The sequence below is a fragment of the Meleagris gallopavo genome, chromosome 2 (genome assembly GCF_905368555.1).
Source record: "Meleagris gallopavo chromosome 2, MGAL_WU_HG_1.1, whole genome shotgun sequence".
Taxonomy (NCBI): Eukaryota; Metazoa; Chordata; class Aves; order Galliformes; family Phasianidae; genus Meleagris; species Meleagris gallopavo.
In genome coordinates, this window is record NC_139405.1 from 60,079,904 (window position 1) to 60,097,808 (window position 17,905).

The 17,905-nt window shown below is 34.3% G+C and overlaps 1 protein-coding gene across 1 annotated transcript in view; it reads left to right on the forward strand.

Annotated features, from left to right (window-relative positions):
- Window positions 1–17,905, forward strand: part of TRDN (triadin) — a 205,327-nt gene that overhangs the window by 34,208 nt on the left and 153,214 nt on the right. Inside the window, exons 4-5 of the mRNA XM_085217385.1 lie at window positions 5,149–5,286; window positions 7,883–7,909. Coding sequence (XP_085073511.1) covers window positions 5,149–5,286; window positions 7,883–7,909 — 165 coding nt within the window. The remainder of the gene's footprint in view (window positions 1–5,148; window positions 5,287–7,882; window positions 7,910–17,905) is intronic.

The following is a 17,905-nucleotide window of genomic DNA, read 5'->3' on the forward strand; positions in this document are numbered from 1 at the left end:
TTCACGTGAATAAATGACACAGACTTTGAAACATAAGCAAATTTGCTTGAGGTACTGCAAAGAATCATACTATGTGATTAACCAATTACTGTTTTTGAAAAGCCGCTGTTACAGTACTTACTGTCAGTTCCAATTAAAAACTTTCTCTTGCTTTCAAACAGCACAATTTTACTGCAGTTGAAATGACTTTGTCACTTTATGAAAATCATCATTTCTTGATTTCAAAGAACCTAATGAAAAGTGAAATATTAATTTACCTTAAAGGTATACAATATCTATTTCCAAATCAACTGGAGTAGAAATTGTGAGTCAAGGAGAATTTAGAGTGGGATAAATCAATTGCTTGGAATTCTTGTGCTCACCTTTTTAACCAAATTATTGTTTCTGCAACAACAATGTTGGAGAGCTTCAAAGGATTATAGCAATTTAATTTAGATGTAATGAGCATGAAAACTAGCTTCAAAATACATAGGGAGTTTCCAGAAACGTTTACATACAACAGAAGGATATTTGAAAATTATTTTAACCACCTTTGCCTATGTTTTGTAAAGAAAATTCAAACGACTCCAAATTTCCTTGCAGATACATAAAAGAAGTAAAAATACTCTAGGAAATTCAGTTGAGTTTTCCTATGATAAGATTTTCTTGAAAAGTTATGTATAAAATCCTTCAATTTTACTATGATTCATACCCTGTCAGCTATAATTCTTCCAAATTTAAGCATTTTCCAGAGCATTCTGGAACTGAAAATTTGAAGATCCCACTAGGAAAATAAAACAAGCCATCAAAAAAAAAACCAGTAAAAATGATAACACAAGCAGAGCTGAATCTTTACTGATTTGAAGAACATTCCTTATAGCAATAAAAGTAATAAAAGGGCACAACAAAACAAAATGTTACTGGAGAGTTGTTGGTAGTTTCCATACTGTTTGGTGTGAATAGATGTATTGACCTGAAATTAATAACAAATATAAATTAATTACAAATCTAAGTGCTTAGTCAAAGTGCACGATGACAAGAAAAAAATTAAATATAAAACAACACTTCTGATAGGATCCATGTCATGCTTTTTAGTGATCTAAAAAAATAAAAAAATACGGTGTTATGTCCATGTTATTTTTTTGTTTATTTGGTTTGGTGTTTTTTTTTTTTTTTTTTTTGGCTTCCTTTATAGTCAAGAGAAAAGGAAGAGCATCTCTGGAAATTAATTCATATCATTCTAAAAAGATGTGAGATGGAGGTGACAATTTTTCTTTTCTGAAGCTCAAAATAGCTTTCTGAGTTGGCTTTTGAGGGAGTCCAGATTCACCAGGAACTCAACACCTGGCTTTCAGTACATTTGACTAGATAGGATGATCAGAATTTAAGCTGTAATTAAATGAAATAACATAATGTTAACAAAAGATCTTCAGTGTTAATTGTGTATCTCATCCCTCAATTTAATCTGTTTAGTAATCATTTTCTTCCTTCCTCTTCTTTCCTCCCTCCTCTATTCTCAATCAACATTTTGTATTTTTCTACTAAATAATCTAAGAGGAACAATTGCCTCAGTCTCTATTTACCACTTCTACTAACAGTAGAACTTCACAGCCTGGATCTACTTGAGAATTATGATGTCTTCAGAAAGCCTCTTTACAATTTTCAGGATCCTGCTTCTGCTGCTCACAGCAGTCCCAACACAACAGACACAACATAAAATACATATCTATATATACATTCATTAATTCATGATTATAAATATCATTCATTCATGATTATAAATACAGATTATGGTTATAGATTAATTACAAATTTTATATTATGTATTATATGTTATATACTGCATGCTAATAAGAGAACTATATTTTCAGTTTAGCATTGTAAATACTTTGTATTCCAGTGTCTAACAAGACATGAAATGTGAAATTCTGTCAAAAGGCAGAATTATGCAAAAGACAATTAATCCAATCTGAATGTGTTGAATGCAAGACAATCCAAAACAAAAATCATCAAGCTGTAGCATTACTGGACATCTGAAAAGAAATAATAATTTAATTTTAAAAAATCTATATTGCGAGAAAATGTCAAGCTTAAATTTTGTCTTGAAAATATGTGTTTCTCAGCTATACTCTTCATACAGAAGTATGAAAATCCTCTGAAAATGGCTATCTTTTTTTGCATGTGTGTGAGCTAAATGGCATCTTTCTGCTTTTTTTCCCCTCAAATTGCTTTCTTTCCTTTGCTTCATGTGTGTTTTGTTCTGCTAGAGAAAGAACAATCTCCTATTGACAAAGTTGTGGGGAAAGCTAAAAGCATGGTTTTGATCAGTTCTTTCCATTCAGGATTATCTGGTGTGGTGTTCATAAGCATTTTAGGATGAATTATTACTCTTAGCCCAATATTTTAAAAATTCAGGAAATATTTTAGAAAGTTAAATAGAAGATCTGTGCATAAGTAAACTTTCCCAGTCTGTGTCACTTGAATCACACTGCAAATGGATCTGTTTAATTTTGCAAGTTTAATTTTGCAAATACCACTGAAGTTTCATCTACAAAGCCCCAAGTCGATTTTTTTCTGAATTTTCTATTTTAAACAGGATTTGCAGCTCAGGCCTGTTAATGTAGGTGTTCCCAGAGAAATTAGCCTCTGGACACTTATGATTTCTAATCCCTTTTTCACAGTTTGCTATGAAGATGTTATGAATTGAAGACCAGGATATGACGTTGAGGGCTCTAATTCATCAGCAAAGATGGCTTGCCTTGGGGTGGTTGCAGTAATTTCCTCTGCTTTTTAGATCTTGCTCTTCTCTGAGCAGTTCCTATGCCTGCCTGGGGGGACAGCTCTCCTACCTGTGAAGCAGTTCTTGAACTGCTAATATATAGCCTCATATATTAAAATACACTGGCAAGAATTCTTGTTTTGTTTATAGATGTGGCTATAAATTTCTGTGGCTGTAGAAACAACTGAGCGATCCCTAAGCAACCAGTGGGTACAAGGTGAGCAGAAAATGAGGATAGAAACTAGGACAGTTGTATGATATTTAACCACCCTTGCTTGTGAATCTAAAGCTTAGTTATGCTGAGACCCCTCTGGCCATGTAATTCTGTGCGTCCACTTACACACCTTAGCATCTCTATATTAGAGTAAATGCAAATGGCACCACGGGTCAGGTTGCAGATTTATTTTTATAGTCTGAATATAAGTGTATATATTTATATAATACATATATCATTCTCCTTGTAAACAATGGAGAAAGTCATTTGTGGCAAATCTGCTGAAAAATTAAAATCTCTGGACCTCAATGGGAGTCCAATGCAAATAAATAGATGCCTTACAATAAGAAATACCACATCCTGGTATACTTCTCAAAATCTTTCTGAATTATTTAATCGGTTGAAAATGTTAGCACAAAACAGTACATTAGAAGAAGAATTCATTAATATTTCTTTACAGTGTTGTCATTTCAGCAGTGTGCATGACTAAGTTATCTGATGCGCCTGATTGTTCAGTAGCATATATCTATATAATACAATTTCCAGGAAACAAAAAGCACCATACACACTAAGCAAAATATTTATTCGATCTACATTATCAATAAGCAGATCTGAAATAATAATAATTTTTAAATAAAATTTTATACTTAAAATTACTAGGAAGTAAAAGGAGTTATTCATTGTTGTATTCATATTCCAAATAAATTTACTCGTACGTTTTGTTACAGCACTTCTAGAAAATAACTGTTCATGCTGCTGCCATAAAAGAAATTGCTTCAAGCCTGCACTTTGCCTGTCTTTGTAACCTGCAAGTTCACGTGAGACTGTTGATTACTGCTAAGATTTGTCTTGTGAGTCAGAGCTCTGCAGCCAGAAGTAGTTGTGAAGAAGTTCACATTTAATTTCTTTTAAAAGCATTTGCATACAGAAAAAGAGTGGTAAACAGAGATGTGGTTCCTGTCTTCATACTGTTGAATGTATGTATTTCTGTTTAAACTACTAGAAACAAGACTAGGCCAATGAATTAAATCGAATTTGTGATTTACCTTCCATTGTTTAAACTTCTGTGAAATCTCTGCATACATAGGACAGTTTACTATTTCAATTATGATGGATAGTAACGTATAATGAATGATAGCTGTCTCTCTTTCTAAGCAGTATTTGGTACAGATTTCAAGAGAATAAAAGCTTGGTGAATGGAAACGATGGACAAAATATTATATCTAATATGGAGAATATGGAGATTTCTCATGAAATACTATGTTAGCATAAACAGGGTATGGAGAAATTTGGTGACATCGTAACTGGAAAAACCTTTAAAGGAATACTTATATTAATCACTAGTAATTGTTCGCCCTCAAGTGAAGATATGTGGAGGGCAGGGGCCTTTCTTCCATAGCAGTAACCAGGAAGATGAAGCACATGGAATGTTGCAGCTTCCTTGTTTGTTGACCTACAGGAGCAAGAAGGCAACAACTAGTTAAATATTCACACATGTATATGAATGAAACTCCTGAAAAAATGTAAGAGAAACAGACTTGTGGGTTTATGTGTTAGAGTGTAGCTGGCTGTGTGCCACAACTTGGGCTCTATGGTTCCCTTCATCCTGGACTCAGTTTTGTTTTGACCCAAGAATGCACAGTTTTATTTTATCCATTTTTTCCATGTACTCCAAGAGAAAAACGAGAAGCGTCCATGCAGTTAAACCAAGCCTTACCAGTTTCCTCTGTCAGAATAGCCTTAAAGGTAGATGTAAATAGGACTGGGAAATCAACAGTAGTGAATACTAAATAGACATCAAGAGGCAGGGGACCTGGGCCAAAGAAATAAACTGGACTGAAAGAAAGAAATTATCTAGAAGGATAAAAATGGGGTAGAATCAAATCTATACTTATTCTGAACCCAACAAAGCCTTAGAAGAAGAGACAGAACTAGGAGAGCACTATCAGACCAAATTGTCCACTGGGCTATGAGCCACTTTGCTAGCTGCAAGGAAAATTTACATGCACTGGAAGGAAAGCTGTCCTCAAACATTTGAATAATAAAAATTAACAGTAAAAATCATTGTTTCTGTAAAGAAGGTTGTATGATTAGTCCTCTATAAAATGTGGATTAACCTTAAACACCAAATCTTTTTCTGCTTTTTTTTTTAAAAAAAAAAAACCTCTGCACTCAGGAAGATCTGTTAACAAGCTCAGCACAGAACCACTGAGAATCATTCATGAGACATTGGAAGAATCCACTGACTGGCTTTATGGCTTTATTTCTTTATTGTCTGACATCATATGGAGTGACGATGATGACAATGATGAAGGTATTCATAATGTAGATTTCTGTAACTGCACTAATTGCTGTTTTGCGTGCATGACGTTGGCTTACTCAGCTTTAACCTTGTAGTCAGAAAGGTCAAACAAAATAAAAAGTGAATGTTGTTGCTAATAAAGTATCTACTGGCTATTCCAACGAGTAAATTCATCTCTTTGTTAGCTTTCATTTCATGTTTAATGTACCATTACAGAAAAGCTGTCAGAATTAAATATTACCATTAGTACATCTTGAAGTAGAGAGTGCTAATTTATACAAGACTTCAAAATCACAATAAAAACATGCATCAGAATATTGCTTCAGAGGATGGCAACAGCTATTTTCTTTTAATCAGCGAAAATCTAAAATTAGCCTGTAAAAATATAAGGTAGATCAAGAAACTTATATATTTAGTTTCTATATACCAATGACAGTACAATATATTGTTAAAAGAAAAATATAAGAAAAAAATAATTTTGACTAAGCTAAGGCATTTTACTAAAAATTTTGATGTTAGCATTACAGTAATTTTCTTCATCTGACATCATCTCATAAATGAAAGAAAACTGCTAACATAACAAATTTGGAAATAATTATCTTTCTGTTATTAAAAAAATATATAACTCTACTGTGTGAGCAGAGTAGTAGTGGATTTTTATGCCACATTGCATTGGTCATATTGAGAAGTGGTGAGTGTAGAAGTGACATCTTCATTTAAAAATAATTTATTTTGTGTTCAATTTGTCTACCTCAGAATGTGAACTGAAACTGATTTCTACTTGTTTGTTCATAAGCTTGAGATATTATCAAATTCATACCTTTAAATGTGTTGGTGAACTTTATATACTGGTACCACATATGAATAATAATAGATAAGCTGCTACATGTGAGTTTGTGAACAGGATATCCTATTCTCAGATATATCTACAGAAAGCCATCCCCTCATATGGTTGAGAAACAGAAAATATGTAATACTGAGAGCTTGATAAAATTTCAAAACTTTTCATTTTTACCATTTTGTGTTCATAGAATAATGTCATAAAATCATAGAATGGCTTAAGTTGGAGGGGACCTTAAAGATCATCCAGTCCCAACCCCCCTGCCATGGGCAAGATTGCACCTACTAGATCGTGCTGCCCGGGATCCCCAACCAGGCCTTGAATGCCTCCAGAGATGTGGCATCCATAACTTTCTGGGAAACCTGTTACAGTGCCTAACCACCTTCTCAGTAAAAAATTTCATCCTGACATCTAATCTCAATCTCTCCTCTTTTAGTTTAAAGCCATTCTCCTTGTTCTATCACTATCAGACTGTGTGAAAATTTGCTCCCCTTCCTGATAGTAAGCTCTCTTCAAGTACTGGAAGTCCACTATGAGGTTGCTGCACAACCTTCTCTTCTCCAAGATAAACAAGCCCAAATTCCGCAACATTTCTTGATAGGGGGGTTGCTCCAGCCCTTTAATCGTACTTTGGACTCACTCCAACAGCTCTGCATCCTTCTTGTGCTTGGGACCCCTGGCCTGAACAGAGCACTCCAGATAAGACCTCACAAGGGTGGAGCAGTGGGGAACAATCACCTCTTTTGCCATGCTGGCCACCCCTCTTTTGATGCAGCCCAGGATACTGCTGGCCTTCTGGGCTGCAAGAGCACACTGCTGGTTCATGTCCAGGTTTTCATCCATCTGGACCCCCAAGTCCTTCTCCACAGGACTGCTCTCAATGAGTTCTTCTCCCAGTCTGTACTAGTACCTGAGATTGCTGTGACCCAAGTGCAATACCTCGCACTTGGTCTTGTTAAAACTCATTAGATTTTCATGTGCCCGCTTTTGAGTCTGTCTGGGTCCCTCTGGATGTGTTTCTCCCTTTTAGAGTGTTCACGTATTTGAATGTATATGTGTTAAAAGAAGTAGGAAAGGTCATAAAATAACTGACATAAAAATACTCAAGATCTGAATGCTCACTGAGTGCTTGGAAACTTCAGTTCCATTAGCCAGGTGGCATTTCACCTACGTCTACCTGTAGTGTGAAATGGCAGAAAACAACTTACTGCATTGTATCCTTAAAAAGAAAGCTTCACTTTCCAGGATGAATCCTTCAAATTCAAATTGATAGCTCATAGTTCCTCTGAAACCGAGTCTCTTTTGCCAGTGATTTCACTAGAAGTGCTGTTACATTTACAACCTTGCTATCCTGTGCATTCATTTTATAATCTAGAGTTTAGAATGAACCATTGGACCTTTCCTTACAACATGAGTGCGTGCATAAATTCAAGCGAATTGTAAATACGTCATCACAAATTTATATTCAGAAGCACAAATACAGATTTGGGAGTTTCTTTGGTTACTACTGCACACTGAATTTATCTGTCCCAGACCCAGAAACCTTCTATGATATGAGACAGATTCTGTGAAAATGCAAACTCAGAATAGAATGTTTGCCTTTCAGCACAGAAGGAATAAAATGCATTTAAAAGTGATAATGAATCAATAGGAGAAATAATGTGTTGTGCATATGTATTTTGCTTTGTTTTGGTTTTATTATGAAACCACTTATCTGCCATTTGTTTTGTTTTTGTTTTTGTTTTTGTTTTTTTTTCTCTTTGTTAGGTGAAGTGGAATCTTCCGTGATAAAAGGTTGGTCAGATGCTTCCCTATAGATGGCAAATTTTTTGCAACGTATATTCAGAGTAAACTAGTATGTCTGTGGTATGGGTTCTGTAATTAATAACATTTCTGTCTACCAACCACGAGTATTGTGCTTTAAGAAAATTACTGAATCAGAAATTCAATTTATAAAACTTGCTGAAATGTTTGCTCTTTGCAAGAATTAAGTATTATCTAGAAAAGCTGAAAAAAGTCGTATCAAACTGATAAAATTACTGTAACAATATTATTCGTATCCTTGCCCTGTATATAGATCTCTTATTAATGTTTGTGTGAATTACATGTATGCCTCCATAGAAATGATGTTTAGAAATAAGAATATATAAGGGAAATTTATGGAGAAATAATGACGAGATGTAAGAACATACTGCATCGTGCCAATGAAAAGACCTAAAATAAGGTCTACCTTTGAATCTTCTGTAAAAAATTACCCAGTTAACAAGTAACAAGATAAGAATGAAACAGGTAGGATTTATAATATAAATCTTCCCAGACTTGAAGATTGTCATGCTGAAACATAAAACTTTAGTTCAACTCCTCTTAAATGAAAATGAAAATATATTTAAAAGGCTTGGGATATTGTTGATAGGATGTAAAACTTCTAAAAATTAGGCACATTTTTACTCCAAAGGTTGATAATAACAAGATGTGTTACCTGGATTGTTTGACTTAAATTTGGTATCCATTGAATGGTACACCAAAAGGTAGATAACTATCTTGAAGAATCTATCAACCCAGTTGGTGCTGAGATTACAATCCAATTTTCTCTGAAGTTAAGTGTAACTGGTTCAAGAGTGCATGTAATGATACAATTTATCAGTCTCAATAGGGTATCCAAGGACTAAATAGGTTTGGAGACCAACGTCGTACATCATCCAATGAATGATTTTTCATATTTAGACTGATGTTGTAGGAAAACATTTCATCTTAATCCATTGGTAAGATTTTCAAAAGGGTTCCCTTTCTCTTCTTCCATAAAGAGAAATGCATTGTTAATATGACAGTGGGTTCAGAATCTGAGGTTGTAGCATGTTGCTGTCAGAGCCCACAGGTACATGATTGGAAGATGCCTACTCATCATGAGCCAGCGTAGCTCTCTGGTCTGGGATGTTATAAAGATACTTCACTGCTGGGGAAGCTTAGTCTGTAAAAACATTGCAGATATCACGCTCAGCATTGCAATGCCTGCTTCTTTGGAAATCAGTGATACCTTCATGCCTACTAAAGGCAAGCTTCCTAGACCTTTAGCTGGAACAATTTATGCTGTAGATATGGAATTCAGAGAAGCAATCAAAATAAACTAGAGACTGCTTAAATTAGTCAGTGGGAAGTACTCATTATTAGGACATAAAAGTTCTTCCTTTTAAGTTTCTGAGTATTGAGATGTTCTCCTCAGGATTCAGAGCTCACAGTCTCCCTTCGAGATAAATGCCTGAGAAAGGCATATCTGTGTTTGGTAGGAAGGAAACTGAAGAATTGATGGTGATTCCTTTGGAGCTGTTACCTTTAAGGATAAATCAGTAACGTAGAAGTGAATGTGCCCAAATTCAAGTATGCTTCATCTGCCTGAGCTCTAAAACAGATTTTGAGTGGGCTTCCCACTTCTTGTACGTGTGCTCAGGATCTTTCCCCCATTGTTTCAGAGGATGTTTCATCCTTGTCTTCTTGTAACAAGATATTTCTTGGCTAAGACTGATGAAGGAAGTGTCCTAAGACCCTACCAAAACACAGGCATAAATTTTCACAGAGGCATGTCTGCAAATAGCTTGTTACCATCTCCAGACTGCAGAAGATCTCCATTTCATCTTGATGACTACAGTCTGGCCTTTTTGTCATCTCTTTTTCTGGGTGACAAAAATAAAACATATCTGGCATGAAGCCATGGTTTTTCTCATGTGTCCGCTATTAGGGCTGAACCCAAAGAAGGACCAGCAACTTTTGGCGTGTTTTCGATCTAAAAATGTTTTAGCTAGATCCACAAAATCAACATTACGCTTTTAGGCTTTAGAGTATTTTCCGTTTTCATTCAAAGGACCATTTCTGCATAATGGTCTCATCTACTCTGTGCAGCATTTCTGTCCATGGGAATTGTACTTTAGATGGCTCTTACAACAAATAGCAACAATGAGCCGATGTAGTATACTCCAGAGGAGGAACAGTTTGATTTTTTGCACATATTTAAGAGAAATTTCTCTCAAATTTCAATCTGTAAATATACACACTAGATCAAATATTGTTGCACATGTTTTTTAAGAACTTGTGTGGGGAGAACTTTCATGAATAAGCAGATGAGAGCTTTTGAAATATCTTCTGACCTATTTTGGGTATATGGATAAGCCTCCATTTTTTTCTTCATTTGCTGGCAATTTTTATGAACACTAAAAAGTTAGCACTAGATTTACTTTGTAATGTAAATGAAAAAATAAAAAGATTGTTGCTAATACAATGCAATCACATACTAAAAAAAAAGCGTAGTGGCAAGGATACTCTGCAGTAATGAAAGTAGGAGAGAAGAGTGTAGTGATAATTACAAGCCCAAAGAAAGTGAAGATCACCTTCGTAGAGATGTAAATTGAAAGCAAAGATAATAATGCAAGTATTAAAAATGGGCTGGCATATATAACAGAACTAGTATCAATCTCAGAATCCTTAAAAAGGGATGAAAACACTTCTCTTCTTATTGCAATTATTTTTGCCATCCTGCCTTTCACTAATATTTATCTTTAGTAATTAGAAGTGTGAACACTCATAATGTCCAAAGAAACCATAATCTCAATCAGAGTTACTGAAAGATTATACTGTAGAGGACTTTGCTGTCCTCAACAGTGAATACTCTCAACACGGCAAAACTGTGGTGCTTTCTCACAAAAGACACTTAGATGTCTAATAATAGTTTCTTATAGGCTTAAAATGCTTCATAAATAGCTGCATTTATTTCTAGAACAATTGTTATGAGGGATAATGTTGCTCATTTTCTAAGGGTTAGTTTAACCTTTAGAGACAAATCCAGCTATTTTACTTCCACAAGTTTTTTCATATTTTTGTCTTTTTACTAAAATTTATTGCTACAGAAACAGAGATAAATATTTACTGTCTTTTGGTGCATGCGTTTGGCATCAGATGTGAGACTTGTAAAAAGCTGAGAAACATGGTGCACAAAATTGAAAATAATGACCTGTAAAATATAGGCAAGTGCAAACACTTCAGTACTGTCAATGGATAAAATACAATTATTAAACTGGAACCTCACTCCAGTTAACATACATGTAATTAAAAATTTAAATCTAAGTAAAAATTTGTTTAGCTTACCAGTGTATATGTGACAAACTGAGCACTTGTAACATTTAATTCTGTATGTTAAAGTAGCATTTTCTTCTACTTCAACACAGGCAATGCATTCTGGCTCTGAAACATGAATCTCATACTTGGTCTTATGAAGGAATTGTTCAAAATCTTTAAAAAATATACTAACATTAGAACTGTTCATGTTTTAATCTTGCAGTCTGAGGCTTAGTAAATTGATTTTATAAGATATTTTTCTTTGATTTTGTATTTGGGCTTCAATGGAATCCACCCCCTACCTCACTTCAAAAGTAAATCCCTTTGTAAGAGATTCTCATTTAAAATAATACAGTGAACTTTGAGAACACTGAATCAGAAATGTAACATCGTGGTATTGTTACCATCTCTATATGAACAAATAAATATGTATTGGCATAAGATTATTCTATATCAGCAATCACATCAAACTTGATTTCCATGATATCTAGACATTAGATCTAACTCTGTGAGTTAGAGCATCTGTATGAGATGGAAAGATGTATAAAAGTACTTATATGAAATGGTCCTATTCTCTTTATTTTTTTTTAATTAAAAAAAAAATGCAGTTAACAAATCATAGATTAAAATAAGAAGCCATAAAAAAAAAAAAAAATCCTCCAGAATTTTCTGTTACAAGAAACATTGCTAATTATAAATAAACTTTTTTGGAAAGTATCATATCCCTCTTTCCACCCCGTCTTCTGTTCAGCTGAGAATGTATTTCCTTGATGATTAGACTGGTAATTACTATGCTGATAACATACAGTTCATGATCTTCTGAAAAGATGTGGCAACTTCTGAGGACACAGTTCATTTCGCTGACTTATCCTCAGCAGCTCTGGCCAAACTTTTCTACATTTTGAAAAAGAATTGTAATTTGTAGAAGATAATAATTTACTCTTACCATAGCTTATATCTGCAGAACTGCTAGAAAAATTCACATTGCTAGCTAACATCATAACTATCCTTTCTTCTTGGGAAAAATACAGAAAATACAACATCATCTTCTATCATCTAGAAGTTCTCTTGTAATTTAGTAAAAAAAAAAATCTGGAATTATAAAGAAAGCAAATGGGTCTTCTGGAAATAATACTCATGTTTAGAAAATATTTATGCAAAGAAATAAGCATTTTCCAACCAAAAAGTTGGGAATGCACTAGAGAAAAGAAATTCAAAGTAAAATAGATGCAACCTGAAAACTAAATTGCTGGTGTGGTTGTTATACTCTAGAAATCAATTATTCAGTTCCATTCATCCCTAAAGTATATATCTATTTGTACTGGTAACATCTTCTGAATTTAGTTTCTTTTATGTTGCCATATGGTAATGTTCAATTTTCTGCATATGATTTCCTATTACATATCTCTGTAAAAGGCTTTCACCGTCTCCCTAGGCTGCCCTTTACTACAAAGCATTTGGTGTATCATTGTATGAAGTACACCCTGTGTTAAAAGATGAAAATCCTTGATTGATTCTACTCTCAGATGTTAAACTGCTTTTCCAGATATGTGTTCTTTACATATTTTGTTGCATCCATTTCTGTTGCTAATATTCTTTTAAGAATCTTGCCTTGTTTTCTTACTCTCATGAATACAGTAATAGCATATCCACTATGAAATAGTATTTTATAACATAAGGAAAATATTTTCCATATTATCCAGGTGAAATAAGACTGCATACTTCTAGGGAATAGGGATGCTCAATTATAGCTCTTTTCTCAGTTGAGGAATGGTGATTGAGTTTCAATTTGAGTTGGAACATTTTAATCCGAAGTTGCTTGCTATTTCTTCAAAGATATACAGAGAGCTTTGAACCACAAGGGTAGTTGTTCAAAGCTGAGCTGAAGTGTGGTAGAGGTTTTCAGGTGTTTAAGCTATCCTCTTTAATTATGGAAAATCTTAGGTGAATCTACCCATGTTATCATAGCGGATAACATTTGTGTTCTGGCGGTGAGGTCTCAGGATGATCTTACTAAAAAAAAAAGGGAGTGTTAGGCAGATTCCCCCCTGCCTGGGAGCTTGCTGTACCAGAGACAATGTCTGATCTAGTAAGTGAGAGCTAAGAAAGGACAGGGAGAAGATATATATATATATATATATATATAAATTCATTTCAATCATTTTCCAGGTGGAAAAAGGTTTCTGTTGTACTAGATTTCTCCTCATCTCTAGATAGTTTTATCTCCATGGCCTATAAAGATATTTACTGATAACTTATCTGGCAAGATCACAAGAAAAGGAAAAGTTTGAAAGTCCATTTGAAACACAGCTAAACCTGCAATACCAAAATTCAGGGTCCTGAATGTTTGAACAAACTCAAATCCCTATGACAGTTCCAGATAGAGGCTATTGCAAATTGGGCCCTATGCCTGTGACCTTTAGATTCAATATCTTTCTCTTGAGTGCCAGGACTTTAAAAAAAAAACCCTCTTAGCAAATCTAGAAACAAATAATACAAATTGGCATGATATAGATTAAGACAGGATTTGCAAAGCTTGCATTTTTTAAGCTGAGCGTAGGAAGTGTGATTATTCTCTTGCTTTCTTTTTTTGTGTGAGTTTTTAATTCACACACACATAAAATTAGATATTGTTTGTATTTTGTCTGTGTAAGATTACATTCAATTAAGCGCAGATTATGATAAAATTGATTATGAAAAACATCATTTAAAACTGGTCAAATAACATCTGTTTGAGATGGAATTTGTAAAAAGAAATTTATCGCAACCATTTTACTTCTACAGAAAGAAAAGAACAACCTGCTTTTTGATTCCATTGTTCTATCTCTTTTTAAAATCCAAGTTTCATTAAATTTCTTTTTCATTTCAGAACCAAGATACAAAATTGTAATTGGGGAACAAAAAAAAAAGGGGGGGAGGAGTCTTAGCATGTTATATACTTGTAATAGAATAGAAACTTCTTGTGTAAAATATCTTCCACTTTTAATTCTTTCCAAAGTCCAGTCACTAAAATTCCTCCATAAAGTAATTGTCTGTGGTTTTTCTGAAATATGTTAATGCAGCTTATAGCATCCAAGATCATTAATCACACAAAATCATCAAAACCTTTCTTTTAAGAAATTATTTTTTGACTGCAAATTGAAACTTTACTAGAGGGGGGAAAAAAACTCCAAATATAAAATATGCCTCTGAAATAAAATTTTGAGCGCTATGTCGTCTCATGTGCTCTAGTAAACTGGAGCTTTCAAGCTGGACTTCATCTCTTAGGACCATAACCATCCCCTTTTTTTGGTGGAGCACACAGCACATACCTCAAATAAACAAAGTCTTAATTAACTATATAACAGCTCCTTCAGTTGTGGAAGAAACTTCTTCTTTCATCTCAGTTTTTCAGGAGAAAGAAATATTTTATTATTTTTCTAAAAGAAAATTTGTATTGAAACATTATGAAGTGTTAAATTTTTAATCAGTCATGATAAACAAAATAAGAAAATACCAAAAGATATTAACAGTAAAAATGGGGGGGGGGAGGAGAGAAAGGATGAGAGGGACAAAGATCAGTGACACCCATCAGTGATTTTGCAGTAATAATAGTGATACAGTTCTACTCAGCACTAATTTCTAAGGCTATTTTATTCTATAGCAACGTGTAATGATATTTCAAACATAGCAGTGTGAAAAATATGGATATATTGTACATAATCACAGAATTGTTCAGGTTGGAAAAGACCTCAAAGATCTTCAAGTCCAACCACAAATAATGCTAAAAGAAAATTATGGAGATTTTGGAAGAGTAGCTTATAATAAAATCTTTACGTGGACTGGGGTGATTTGCTGCTATGAAAATAGTATGCACTCTGTTCTGAAAATACCTTCTTTCAAATGTGTCTCCTCTGATGTATGCTCTGCTAAACATAAAATCAAATATCACACCAGGATCAAAGCACTCCTTAGCAAGATGAGGAAGATGCCCGTGGGTCATCAACAGTGCATTTATATTACAGACTGGTGAAATTACAATAGTGTTAAAACAACTGAATATCTCCTGAACTAGAATCTAATTAGTTTATTTTTGTCCCATTTTGACATTATAAAAAGACAACAGATATCAGAAAGGCAATGTTAAATCTCTGTATTCTAAGAGGAACTCCTTAGTAGGAAAGCCTACTTGCTTGCTGTACACTACTCAAGATAAGTTGTTATGAAATACTTAACGGCCATGTTCTCTCTGTCTCTAATAGCTTTTAAGTGACATAGAACGAACTATGAAGAGGAGGAAATAAAGACAATGGGAAGTAGCCAAGCTTCACTGAATAGATTTAGGAGCAGTCAAAATCAATTCACAGTTCTGGCTAAATACACACTGAACAGAATGTTTGTGCTAATAAAAATGAGAAATGTTCTTTTGTGACCTCTATTCTGTGAGTCTTACACAGGACATGAAAGATATGCTGTACAATTCTAAAGAATATATATATACATAAATCTTAATTTTCACTCCAAATTGTGGTTGTAATTTCAAAAGCATTACGTACTTAAGAGGCGCTTTGGCCTCATATATCATACACTGGATAAGCACACAGTCCCTTCAGTATTTTCTTGGATAAGAGATAATTAACTTCTTATCACATTTGTATGCCTTCTGAAATTGCTCAGTACCCCAACCTGAAGTTTTTGTAAATCTGCAGAACAGGATAAGATCTAAGGAAACACCATGGATAAGACTATACAACCAGCAAGCTTTAGGGAAGGACCTAAATTTGTCCTATGTGTCACTCAGATTTCTTAATAGTGAATGTTGGTACTTAAATCCTCCTATAATATTGGTTTTGGTACCTAGATATGTGTACAACACACCAATTTTATTTCCCAACTAAAGATTTCTGATTAATTCTTTATACTTTTCTCAATTATGCCTGTTGCAATTTTTTTTTCTTCCCTCTAGACTACAGCTACATGATGTATTAGTAGTTAGCTAGAAGTTGCTCAAACACACAAATTCCTTTATTCTCCTCCTAGCCCCATAAGGATAACTGTCACCATCACCAGCTGGTACTATCTAGATTAAAAATAGACATCAGCTGCACAATTGCAAATTCCTCCTGAGGATACCAGCAGCAGGAGAGTTGACTATAATTCTTCATACAGACAGCATCAAGAAACATATTAGAAATGACATTCCTCTCATCTTCTAAAGCTCTTAACACCACTCACTCTTGCCTTGCCCTCAGTGTCTGTTTCCATCATCTCTTCAGGATAATCAGCTGCTTGCTACTAATTAGTCTTGATGAACTAGCATGGATATAGTCCCATTAAATTGCTGGCAATAGATGTAAGGGTTTTGACTTCTCAAAAGCAAATTATTAACCTCTGGTACATCAGAACTATCAGTAGGACTCATTCTCCTTTTCACATTTCAATAAAAAAGTGTCAAAGCACTAAAGGTACATATTTATGAGTTTCCTGTGAGTGAATTTGAAAATGAAAACCAACTTGTAAAATTTCCTAAGGAAAAAAGAAAAAAAAGTATCGCCATTTCAAATGAAATTCCATCCATTCAACTATACTTTTAAACAGTAGAGACGCTGAACCTAATTTCCATGTTTACTACAGTATTTAAGTATAAAAAGGATTACTTAAACATCAGGAGATAATATTAAATGTCAAGCATCAGAGTTAAATTCCCAGTGCTTTTGCTGACTTCCTGAGTTACACTGAGTGAATTTGTCTTGTGTTTTCAGGTGGGAACAATAATTCATTTCTTCCTCACTTTGACTCTTTTGCCATTGACACTTTGAATTTTGTTATTTTCTCTTTTTAACATAGTATAATATATAGCATTATTATTTTGTAGTTTTATTCTTTTATTTTAGGCTATTCTTATAGTATTGTATTATGGCAGCACCTATGAGCCTCAGCACCTGTTAACCAGGAAAGCTGTGAAAAGCAAATTGGCCTTGCTAAGACCACTCCTAGACTGATCCTGCAGCTCGTTTTTCACCTTACAGGTGACATATACCTTAAAACAAGCAAAACAAAGCAAAACAACAACAACAAACCAAACTCACAAAGTAACTAGCAAAATACAAAGTCAGCAACAAGAGAGCAAACAAAAGCCGATGAAGAAGGGAATTTTGTCGAGGGAAACATAAGAATCTCTTTGTGCTAAGCCATGCCGAGGTGGTGCCTCTTCAGTCATGCTCTAGTAAATTCACAGATCGCTGAGCCCATGCTGCGTCAGAGGACTGCATTCTTTTTTCCAACCCAGATTTTCCCGTATCTGGGGCTTCACAGTATATGGCCAGTACCAGGCTGTTGTTAGACACTGCAAATTGTTGACAGTAGAAATTAGCTTGGTGAGGGGTGGGGGAAGATAATATCAAAATTACGTTTTCAGCAGGGATTTTCAGTAAAGCTGCCTGCAATACACATCCTCAGAAGACTTTGAGAGCCTGTTCTGGATCAATAGCGTATAGATATATTGGCCTGCTAAAAGTATAGCTGTTTCTATCTCCGTTAAGCATCTTTAAATAGTCAGTAAGAGGTCTACTAGCTTCCCTTCTAGAAGTTATTTAAAACAAAAAACCATCTATGTTCTGTATATCGACACAGTACTCAAGGTCTAGAGAAAGTAGTGTCAGTCAGTACCCGTATTTAAGAAAATAAAGTACTTATGCATTCAAAATC